General features: G+C 47.3%; 1 protein-coding gene across 1 annotated transcript in view; it reads right to left on the bottom strand.

The window, feature by feature from the left end:
- Positions 1 to 4,009: 4,009 nt before the first annotated feature.
- The window catches only part of DCLK3 (doublecortin like kinase 3), a 339,069-nt gene continuing 330,556 nt past the window's right edge, over positions 4,010 to 12,522 (bottom strand). The window contains exon 5 of the mRNA XM_085607560.1: positions 4,010 to 4,588. Within this exon, the coding sequence (XP_085463686.1) occupies positions 4,392 to 4,588 (197 nt within the window). The 3' untranslated portion in view covers positions 4,010 to 4,391. The remainder of the gene's footprint in view (positions 4,589 to 12,522) is intronic.

Raw genomic sequence — 12,522 nt, 5'->3', positions numbered from 1 at the left:
AGTCCAGACCGAACTGCCAGGCCAAGACCTCCCTGGACCGGAAACAACCATCCTGGGACCGGTTTCAGGGTATGTCACCCTTCTTCAGCCAGGCTAGCTTGAATCCAGTGGCACAGTGAGCAAGGGACCCACGTCTGGGCATACCCATCCCACTTAGGGCGAAAAGTGTTACAGCAAACAAATGAAGGACGGAATGCTGACAATGCAAACATTCTATCCCTAAAAACGATGGATTTAGGCCCATATCTCTGTACTGGGGTGAATGTATGACATTGTTCTGCATTCTGTCCATCAACTTTTGTTTTTGCATTTGTCACCCCAAGTGGGACGGGTATGCTCAGACGTGAGTCCCGTGCTCTCCATGCCACTGGAATCAAGCTATCCTGGCTGAAGAGGGGTGAAACCCCGAAACCGGTCCTAGGATGCTTGGTTCCAGTCCAGGGAGGACCTGGCTTGGCAGTTTGGGCTGGACTGTTCCTGTGAGGCACAGGGTCAAGACTGATTTGCATATGGATGGGTTCAAACTGGAATGGCGTGGTGAGCAAAAAAACGATAGATTTAGGCCCAGATCTCTGTACTGGGGTGAATGTATGATATTGTTCTGCATTCTGTCCATCAACTGTTGTTTTTGAATTTGTCACCCCGAGTGGGACGGGTATGCTCAGACGTGAGTCCCGTGCTCTCCATGCCACTGGAATCAAGCTATCCTGGCTGAAGAGAGTGGTGAAACCCCGAAACCGGTCCTAGGATGCTTGATTCAAGTCCAGGGAGGACCTGGCTTGGCAGTTCGGGCTGGACTATTCCCATGAGGCACAGGGTCATGACTGATTTGCATATGGCTGGGTTCAAACTGGAATGGCATGGTGAGCAAAAGAACGATGGATTTAGGCCCAGATCTCTGTACTGGGGTGAATGTATGACATTGTTCTGCATTCTATCCATCAACTGTTGTTTTTGCCTCAGTAGGTGCAGCAGATCTCTGTTCGCTATTGACTCCCCTCTTGTGTTGTTTCCTGACATTAAGTTGCATTGTTGTGTTGAGAGAACTGGCCTAGCATCTGCACTGGGGTGCTCCTGTGATAGGCCCATGACACCCCTTTTTGATACTAGACAAGCCTTTCAGACATGCCTCGATGGCGTCTAGCCGGTTGTACATGTGCCATAGCTTAAGGTTAAGCAAGTCTCCATGGAATCCACTTATGCTGTCCCAAAGAGAAGAGTCCAATATTGGCGGGCTGGTCAGTGTACTCTGCTCTTGTGAGGCCAATAAGGATTTTTAGTTCCTGGCTTGAGTTTCAATTACTTTTTCCTTTGTTTGACCATCGGGCCAGGGCCAGACGAAGGTGCAGTGGACTCAGGGCTGTTTAGGCCCTCCCCTTCCATCATCCCTTCACCAGTATTGCTGCTGTTGCCGGTCCCTTCAAATGGAGATAGCTCACTAGGACGGACATCAGCCAGGGCATCACTGTGAGAAACATCAAAGTGAAGGGGGGTTGGGGCAATATCACCAGCTGTGAGGGAAAGTCGCCATTCTGCCTACTTAATCTTGTTAGAGATAATGACAACAGCCCGCACCAAGAAGCTATCAATTGTAGTGCTTTGTTTGGGTTGAGGACCAGGAGTAACAACAGAGGTAACCTTCCATTTCCCCATTTTATCTGGGAGAGCTACAAACAAAATAGGAGCTGGATACCGCACAGTACCATAGGAATTGTGGGCGACTCGTGCAGGAGGATAGAAATCAAGAAGAATAGCCCAGCCTCTTCCAGTCGATGATGGGCTAAAACAGGCCAGTCTTGGCCTGGTCTTCGCGCCAAGACCGGGTGTGTCTCGCGCACATCCCTCAATGCAGGAATCATGCATCTCTTTTATGCACTTCATGGCAGCCAGCTGAGAGCAGAGTCGGCCCCCTCCTCCAAGCAGGAATGCAGGGGGACGTAGTCACACCCCATCCACGGCAGCACAAGTAACCACCAGCAACAACAGATGGAGGTCTGGGCATCATATAATCACATATATTTACTATTTACTGAGAAGCCATACATATATAAAATTATGTTTCTAAAATAGCAGCTTTCATAATACAAGAATTAAAAAACGGTTTTGTAGTTTGTTCAATGGGATCATTACAGTCTATTGTGTTAGTTACCATGCCGTCAAGATGCAAAATGTAACTGGCATACATTTTGCAAGTTTCTCCCCAGCCACAAGTCGAAAGCCTCTTTACATATTTTTATGTTGTATGCCCAGATTAGGGAGATTAGAAGTTGCTTCCTCAGTTGCAATGTTGTGGAACAGAGCAACATGAAATGTTTGATTGTCTGTTGGCCGCCAAAATTACAATTACAGTGGTCCGAAATGCTTTTGAAAGAGGACCATATTTTTTGGCAAAATTTAGTGGGGAAAATCCATAGTTTGATTTTGATGTACAGATGGTCAAATTAACATTCAAAGTTGCTAGAGGATTTTAATTTAATGTATGACAGTGTCATCTTTCTTTTACTGATGGTGGTAAATTGAGTTTGATCAGCAATAGCTCTATTCCTGTTGCTAATCAATGTAATGCTGTATTTAGACATCGAGCATGGGTTATTCCAAAAGTCAGGCAAGTTTACCTTCTGTAAAGCTTTTTTAACTTGGTCTGACTAATCAATTTTAATTGACTTCTTGTGGTTCAACATGTCTGTTAGAGATTCTAAATAGGTTTGGGCAGCAGGGTTAGTCCATATTCCGGCCCAATAAAGAAAAGGCACAATGTCTGCTTTTTATATTTTGGCTAAGTATTTTCAGCATCACAAGCTGAAAGTACATTATTTTAAGAAAAGGATCCCTGGGCAAGAAGTAGCTGGATCCATCAAGATTCCATGCATTGCCATTGGAGTGCTTTCAATGCAATACATGGGTGGAATGTTCAAATACGTTGTAGTAGCGCCATCTCCCTTGGTTTTGTTTATAGAAATGAAGCATACTAATGTTGGAATGACAGTGTTTGTATTTGGTGGGTCAATGCACAGTTGCAAGTGAGTCTATATGCAGGAGAGTAACTTGTGGGTTTGTGTTATGGGATGGGGCAATCTTAAAAGTCACCACCATTGGTACATTTCCTTTTGAACAACTTTAGAGGTGAGCGCAAGGGCACTCTGGTTTGTGAGTCAGTATTGTATTTCCCTATTGTTTTTATGTAATCTTTGATTTTTAAAAAGGTTTGAGAAGAAGAGACTTTGCATAGATCCACCAGCAATATTATCTTTCTCCTCCACTGCCCAGAGTTTTCTTGCCCCTTGTGCTCTCATCAGACACTAATGCAAAGAAACATTGTAAAGTAATGGGACACATGTTCCTTGAGGTAGGAAACCATATCTGTATTTGAATGTGAGAGCCCATTAAATCCAAATCTAAAGGCTTTGACAAAGCCTTTTTTAAGCAAAAACAGAGAAGGAAGAACATTGGATAAGAGACATATAGAGAAAAGAATGGGAAAATTCAGACAAGGGAAAAAGAATGGGAAATAAACATAAATGGAAAGTCAAAGGGAAAGACACAAACGGGAAAGAACAACGTGGGAAACGTGCAGGGAAAACACACACCTGACTAAAACCTTTTTAAAAAGCTAGCTGCAGCCAAAAACTAAAACAAATAAAGATCGTTTTCTGTATACAATGTGTGAAGAGGAGTCTAATGATTCAGCTTACTTTTGAGATGTAAAATGGTAGCTCTTCTTACATTGCCACAGGAGGCGGAGAGATACACCAACCAGCCAATACCATGAGGTGAGGGGGAAATAATCCTCTAGGCGTAGCTAAAGCCTACCGTATGCATAGTTCTAAGAATTGATAGCGATAGGTCCCCAGACAGCACCACCGTGATGCCAGGCCTAGAAAAGGGTATATGGAGATTATACTTTTGGGGTTTTGACTTTTGATCATTAACTGAGTCAAACTAGAGCGCGGGAGTCAAATTAAAACAGTTTGAGGCCTGTACTTTGTGCTACCGTTGTTGTTGAATTAACCTTTCTGCGTTAAACAACATGGTGGTATCAATTTTTCTCGTGTTCTCTTTTCGGAGAAGTGACTCAACAGGACTGTAATACCTTTAAGTGAACAGTGCAAACCATCCCAGCAGGTAATGTAGGAAGATGTGTGTCTGCGCGTTGGTAATTTAAAACACAGACTACCAGTGGAAGTGATGGTCTCTACGTGGCAGCCCGAGCCGCTTTGTACTTTGGGATTGATATAACATATTAATAGGATTTTATTCTTGAAAGTACGAGTACAAAAATAGTCACTTTCCCTTCGCATACAGACTTCTGAGAGGATGGCTGACCGTGCACCGGAGGTCAGGCATCTTTTGAGGCAGTCTCTGGTGCATTGTCGATGATCGCGAGGCAGACGTCAGCGGTCGCTGCTGGAAGCCTCCTGCCTGCGTCGGCTCTGAAAGTGGCGCTCGAGGTTCATTGTTACTTCCCTCTGCAAGTTTCTGTTATTCCTTTTTCCGTCTGAACTAATCCAGCGATGGTGAAGAGCGTGACTGGCAGTGAAGCGCCTTTTGGGGTCAACCACAAGCAGCTTGCTGATCAGATCTTTGGCTGCTGTTAGATCAAAATAAATCAATGGGGACACGTTAGAAACATTGTCTGTTAAACCTAAACAATGCTTTAACCAGAAAATCACATATGTAGTCAAGTTTATACAATACCCAATGATTGTAAACACACGTGTTGTGATATAATTTTTTAAAAGACAATCCCCTCCCACGCCCTTTTTCGGTCTGGGTTGACTGTCTAAAAACAGACCTACTGCGTTCAATATACATACAGCAGGTCACTTGCTTTTCTTGACCCGTCTGTTTCAGCCATTGGCTTGAGAATATGCCAATCACATCTTAGCCTAACACATAAGCAACATTACTCCCTCACCTAACGCTGTTAGCTGTTTGGGTGTGTCCTTCTGTAGCATCGCGCTACAAAGGACCACAGACACTTTGTGGATATATATAATAGGAGCTTTATTCCACACATCCAACCTCGACACTGTCCCTACTCTAACTGCCCTCCTCCTATCGTGACTCCTCCTCTTCCCCTCCACCTTACTCGCTCCGCCCCCCAACTGCTAGACTGCTAACTTCGTTACATCTCCCCTTTTCTTGATAAAACAAACAAACAAACAGTGCTTCAGTCCATCTCTACAATGAGTCTCTTTGGTGGCTGGATATCGCGACGTGGCCGCAACGACGTGTTCCCAGTGGACATGCTCAGCACGGACTCACTCTGCTGACCTCTGCCTCCTGTATCACTAGGATCAGGTTCTTCAAGTGCGGGAGTGTCAGTCGGGCTCACCCCCGGTCCTTTTATGTCTCGCGGACACCTCTTGAAGTGGGAGATGTTCCTGGTGATTCTGCATTGTTCAGATTCCGCCGTCAGCATCGTGCCCTTCTGCTGGATAATTAATAATGGCTCGTCACGGAATCGGGAATCAGTCTTTCTCTGCTGCTCCTGTTTAATGAAGACATGATCCCCTTCATGCAAAGATGGAGACCTCGCCCTCCTCTTGGCATCGGCATACGATTTCATTCTGTCCTTGTTATGCTTGTCAGTCACAGCTATTTCCTGGTGCATGTAATTTGGTGATACCGCTTGCAGAGCACCTTCCCCTGCCGGGATACGATTTCTCACTGGCCGCCCTAGCATGAGGGTCGCAGGGCATTGTCCGGTGGTTGAGTGGGGAGTTGTCCTGTAGGCTCTTAGAACCTCATTCAGAGCTGCCTGCAGTTCTCTCTTCTCAGCAGTGGCTTGCTGAAATGTCTTTTTAATCGTAGCCATAAATCTCTCAATGGTGCCATTCGCTTGTGGCTAGAGCGGTGTAACTTTTCTGTGCTCAAAGTCCATGTGTTTCGCAAAAGCACTGAATTCGTGTCCATTGAATGGGGGCCCATTGTCTGTTTTGACTTCCTTGGTGACACCCCATGTTGCGAATATCTCATCTAGCACTTTGAGAGTGCAGGAGGCGCTTGTAGACGATATTATTTGAGCGATGGGAAATCATGAATATTCGTCAATTATGGCAACCACATATTTTCCAGACTGCAGCGGTCCATAGAAGTCCATGGCAACTTCTTGCCACACTCCACTGGGTAGGGTGGTCATTTGTAATGGTGCCGGTGGATTGCTTTTGCTGGTCAACTGACAGAGATGGCAATCCTTCAGTGTGGCTTCCACCATTTGGTCCAGAAAGGGGAACCAGACGCTTTCCCGTAGATCTCGCTTCGTAGATACTACTCCTCTGTGGCCTTCATGGGCCAGATTGATAACTCCCTGCCGTAGTTGACTGGGGATGACAAGTCGTTGACCTCTTAGAATGACTCCATCTGTGGTGACCGACAGTTCATCGCAGACGTGGCAGAATGCTTGTATCTCTATCCGGATTGTAGAGGCTGTGTCTTCTTCTCGCGGGTTGTATTTCCATCCATTAGTGACTTCCCGAATGGCGTCCATAGGAATGGCAGGTGGCAATGCTTGGCTAGCCACGAAGTGGATATACTCCTCAGCAATCGATGGTTTGGATTCTGACGACGGCAGAGGGTGGCAGGGCATGTAGTCAGCCGGGTTCTCCGCCTTCCCCTGTTTGGGAAGTAATTTGGGAAACTTGCTGACACAGTTCTTGTTGTCGTTGACTGTGAATAAGACTTCCACCAGATGAAGACGCTCCGCAGTGGAGAGGCTAAGTAGGCAGTCGGCGTCAGGCCCCTTGATGACATGTATGACCGCCGGTACAGTGATGTCGTCATGGGTGAGAGTTGTGTGGAATTTACCCAGACAGGGGAGCGGTTTTTTGGACATCTACGTAAAGACGCGGACTGGTGCAAAAGTTAGTGGGGGTTTCGGGACCATCTTCTCGTGTTCCGTAACTGGAATATAGTTCAGCGAGGCTCCGCTATCCCATATAAATTTGGTGTCGTGATTCCCCACTCTAATATCTAGACGTGGATACTTTTTTTGTTGATCAGGGTCCGCAATCAGGTTCAAGTGTTCCACAGTGTAGGTCGAGTCTTTGGAGGAAGATGATCTCGAGTCCCGAGATGGGGATCTGCATCCCCAACGTGACCTGCGTGATTCCCGGCTGGAATGTGATGAACCTGGGGACCGCCTGGGCTCTCCTTGAACAGCTCTAATGTGATGTTTTCTTGTGTCAGAGCGGGACGATCTCGTTGTCTCACCTCGCCTTTCTTTGTGATAGTCCCCGCACATGGCTTCGAAGTGATTGGATCGCCCACATTTCCTGCATCGCTGACCCATGGCCGGACAGGTGTCTGTATGGGGATAGTCATAACCACACCGATAACATCGGCTAGTCCTTTCTGGCTTTTGGTCCCTTCGCCCCGTTTCCCTTCTCCTGTACTCCGGGCGTCGTTGGTGAGACGACGGTCTCTGTCTCCATTTATTCTCCCGCGAATACTTCCTTCTGCTACGAGGTCGGTCTTGAACACGGTGCGCTTGCTCCGGACGGCCGTTGTGTCCCGTTTCGATGGTAGCGGCGTGTTCCTCCGCTTCGTCATATATACGAGTCATTTCTTCTATCTCTTCCAATTCGTGGGGTTTCCTCAGTAGCCATCTCCTGAGAGCTTCTGAGTGACAGCCAACTATGATTTGTGATTTGATAGCAGCGTCAGGCGAGAAGATTTCAAACTCACAGTGTCTCGACAGCCGTCGTAACCGGGTGATAAATGCACTCATTGCCTCCTCTTTTCCTTGACGCGCTTGGTGAAACTCGTGGCGCTCATAGTCCACGTTTCTTTTATGTAGAAACTTTTTGTTTAGTGCCTCACGCACCTTGTCATATGTTCCACTATCTGAAGGTGAGAAATCCTTAATCATTTTGCTTATTTCCCGGCCTGCTAGGTTGCGGAGGGCAATTAACTTCTCTTTGTCTTCCGTCACTCTGGATCCCTCGATGTAATCTTCGAAGTCTTCTAACCATTCTTGCCACTTGGGGCCCATACTCTCTCCTGTGGTCACGGTCAGAGGTTCCGGAGCTCGCAGGTGTGATCCTCCCGCAACAAAGAGCTTCCGCTGTGGTGAGGTCGCCATTATGTCGTTGTCTTCTTTCCACTCCATTGTTGGTGCCTATTTCGGTATGTGTTCTTGCCAATGCTTGTTTATTTGCTCTCGTCAATGCTTGTTTATTTGCTCTTGCCAATGCTTGCTTACTTGCTCTCGTCAATGCTTGTTTATTTGCTCTTGTCAATGCTTGTTTATTTGCTCTTGCCAATGCTTGCTTACTTGCTCTCGTCAATGCTTGTTTACTTGCTCTTGCCAATGCTTGCTTACTTGCTCTTGTCAATGCTTGTTTATTTTCCTTTCTGCCAATGCTCGTTTCTGTTACTGTATGCCTGACTTCAAAATGGCCGCTCTCCAACAATCAAGGGGTCTGTCTTGAAAAGTGCCTGACTCCAAGATGGCCGCCGTCACTGCACACAGCCACGAGGCTTTCTCTCATGGCTCATTCAGTCCTTTTCATGCTGGACTCACCGGCGGGCATTTTCAAGGGTGGCACTCCTCAGGCCCTGCTTCTCCATAATGGCGACGGCTATCAGATGAGGTCGGGGTGGGCTCCCGCCTTATTCGGCAGCTTCCCGCGTTTCTCCTCGCGACAGCGTGCCAAAACTCACGTATCGGGCGTGAGATCTGCCGGCATCAACGAGCTTTCCAGCTCGACTTCAGCGCGCTCAACGGCGCTCGCTGGCGGGCCTTCAGGGACAGCGTCTCCGGTATTGGGGCACTTCTCTCTTCACTCTTGGGCGCACGGCAGGGTCGGGGTGGGCTCCCGACTTCTGCACTCACCAGCGTCATCCAAAGCACACGCTTCCAGCGTGAGTCGCGTTTCGGCGCGATCGGCTTCCTCCCTTCAGGCAGGTCCACGCTCGTTCCTGGGGCTGCTCTCAGCTCCTCCACGATCTCTGGAGCTCTGTGGTCAGTGGGGCTTGGTCATCCCACCCTCGTCGCCAGTGGATATATATAATAGGAGCTTTATTCCACACATCCAACCTCGACACTGTCCCTACTCCAACTGCCCTCCTCCTATCGTGACTCCTCCTCTTCCCCTCCACCTTACTCGCTCCGCCCCCCCAACTGCTAGACTGCTAACTTCGTTACACCTTCTTCCACCAAAGGAACCTATGCATTGATCTGCATGAGGAACTATTTTATATCTCTCTGCATCTCCCTCTGTCGACTCCTAGGGCCATACTTATCAAGGGGTTGTGTCGCTTTTGCACCATGCAACGTGGTGCAAAAGCAACGCAACCCTTGAAATGCGATTTATCACATTGCGTGCCCCTGAATGGCTAGATAAATGCAGAGTAACACAACACAGTGCACATCATTGCATTAAGTTACTCGTCTCAATGAAGCACTACATGAGTGGTGTTCCCATGCAAAACCCATGGATTTTGGGGCATTCCCAGATTTACCATCACTGGTAGACTGGGAATGCGGCATAATGCTATGCCTTCCCAGTGGAGGGACAACAAGGAGAAATATCTTAATTTCTCCTCATTTTGTATTCTCTTTCTATGTATGCTACATTCGGCAGAACACACAGGAAGAGGAAAATGCCAGAGGCGACCGTTTTTGTACACAAACACAATCATGCTTACAACACAGGCAACCTGGAATCATGGTGCAAAAGAGCCTGCAATGGCGCTAGGCAGTACATTCTGCGTCAGTGCTGGGAAAAGGCAGGAATGTGCTGTGTTGTGATAAATACGGTGCATCCTGTCCTTTCCCTGTTGGCTTTGCCAGTGCTTTTTTACCCAGCATCCCTGAGGAATCCAAGGTGGCGAAATAGCATTGAGTAACTTATCATTCAACACTGATCTTAAATTAAGAAGTAACTAAATAACCAAGAGCTGCTTTAAAAAAAAAAAATAATTACATGAGCAGTGGTAAGTTTTGAGCCTGATGAAACAAAAGGAGGATGAGAAAAGCACGTGGGCTGCCAAAAAGCAAAACAGTTTAAGAAGCACAATGTATTTTATAAAGCTCAGCACTACAAAACAGGCTCCCCAGGATGCAGGAAAATTAAATAGCATATCCAGGGAAATAAACATTCTGATCTTTAAGAATAACTGAAGTAATTAGAATGCAGTGAAGAGGAACATTTGTTCAATCTATTTATTTATGTTTTTAGTGCAGTTTTATATAACGCAAACCTTGTCTGTGGGCGCTGGAGAGCTCTACATGCGCACCAGATTGCTTTTTTCCAGGAAAGGTCAGGCCAGATCCATTTTTCAGGCCCGGGGAGGTGAAGGCACTGATGTAGAGTTTGGCAGACGGGTTATTCCACCACAAACTGACGTATCCCATCCGCCATATTACAAACTTTGATGTCGCTGAATTTTCTGGAGCCAGAGGCAACAGATTTGCTGGCAAAATAAGGTTACAGTTCCTAAAGAAAACAGTGCCAGTATGGTCTGCTGTGAGAAGGGGGAGGGATATAGGGCAAGGGAAGAGGTTCGAAAGTGGTAGTGTAATGGAGACCAGATACTCCTGGATGGTACTAGAAGTGCCCTCACACACCCTTGCGGGTGCAAAGCATCATCATCGGGCGGTGCTCCTCGTGGGGGTGGCGCTGCAGTCCCTCACGGGCCCTTGGAAGGGCTCTCTGTCGGAGATCTTTTGGTGGAGTCGCCGTAGTTGTGCGTGCGGGTGTGTGGGGAAAAGGGGGGCGGTGTAGTGATGGAACTAAAAAGACCTAATGATACCCTGACAGTTTATTAGTGGGTCCAATGGATCTACTAAAAGTAACGGGGGATAATGTTAAATAAACATTCTGAGTAGGGGAAAAGGATGTAAGTACGTCCCACTGCTCTCGACCCGTAGGAGTGAGGGTTAAAGTGAGAGAGAGGGAGTAAAAGTGGTGGTCAACATGTTTTGCGCTGCTAGCGGTCCCTAGTGGATCCTAGCGCTTCGTCAGGACCAAGGTGGTGACTATAAACTAAGAGGGAGGGATTCAGAAAAAAAGGGGGGAGTATCCTGTAATCCCAAAAGCAAAGGAGGAAGGAGCACGGATTATTCGTGTCCTTGACGTCGAACCTGCAGGGAGAGGGAGAGAACAAAGGATTAAAGAGGATGAGGGGCTTCCCTCAAACTGGGGCTAAAATATCGTGCACCAGTGGGGAGAGCATTCCAGCCGGAATCATGCTGGGATTAGTGCTAGTGCCCCGAGTCATGTAGACAATAGAAAAAAGGTGCCCAAAATGGGGGTCGTGACAAGACAACAAGAAGCTTAGTAAAAACAAACCTAAGTCCCAATGTGTAGCCCCTACTGGAATATTCAAGCTGTACATGCTAAAAGGCGACGTGAGACTCGGAGAGGTCTAAGTGCAGAGTGCCGAGAGTAAGCTCAAAGGTGAGCGTGGACTGACTGGTCTGCTACTCAGAGGGTATGGGACAGAGGTGGGTACGTGACTGCCCGTAGTTATCTCGTGTGAGTACTGACGATTGTAGCGTGTACGTACTGAAGCATGCTACACGTATCGGTAATGAGTAAAGTAGGGGCTTATGTTAATACCTCTAGATACGATCCCGTATTATGATCAGGCTTCCCCTGGCACCCGTTCCAAGATGGCCGCCACCTTCTCGGCCCTTAGCCTAGTCCTTCCTCGATTCCTGTCCCGTCCCCGGAACCACTTTTTTTGTATAAAAAGCCCTATCCCGCCGTGCCACGCTACCGGCGACTCTGGAGGCACCCTAGGTTACCGCAGTGAAACTTCCGGGGCAGATGTAAGTACACATGACGCTAATGAGCGATTTTCCTAGCGGTACTACTGCTATATCCTTGTCTTCCCTCTACAATGGTATACTACGTGGTCACATTTACCAGCCGTGTGTGTGAGCTTTGTTACTCTCAGGGTTCTTGTCACTCATGTAGACTGTTTTTCCCCCGCATTTTAATTCCTTGTAGCTGTAGCCCCAGCCCCAGATGGTCAAAATCCGGCACAGCTTGGACCCAGACTTTTTGCGGGTAGGATATTGTAATAAGTTTCTATGTGATCAGCATGTGTTTTTTCCAACATACATACATATAGTTCACGTTCGTTGTGTTTGCCCCTACTTTACTCATTACTGATACGTGTAGCATGCTTCAGTACGTACACGCTACAATCGTCAGTACTCACACGAGATAACTACGGGCAGTCACGTACCCACCTCTGTCCCATACCCTCTGAGTAGCAGACCAGTCAGTCCACGCTCACCTTTGAGCTTACTCTCGGCACTCTGCACTTAGACCTCTCCGAGTCTCACGTCGCCTTTTAGCATGTACAGCTTGAATATTCCAGTAGGGGCTACACATTGGGACTTAGGTTTGTTTTTACTAAGCTTCTTGTTGTCTTGTCACGACCCCCATTTTGGGCACCTTTTTTCTATTGTCTACATGACTCGGGGCACTAGCACTAATCCCAGCATGATTCCGGCTGGAATGCTCTCCCCACTGGTGCACGATATTTTAGCCCCAGTTTGAGGGA

This window comes from Triturus cristatus, chromosome 5_2 (genome assembly GCF_964204655.1).
Source record: "Triturus cristatus chromosome 5_2, aTriCri1.1, whole genome shotgun sequence".
Classification (NCBI taxonomy): Eukaryota; Metazoa; Chordata; class Amphibia; order Caudata; family Salamandridae; genus Triturus; species Triturus cristatus.
This window is presented reverse-complemented; position numbering and strand designations above follow the sequence as displayed.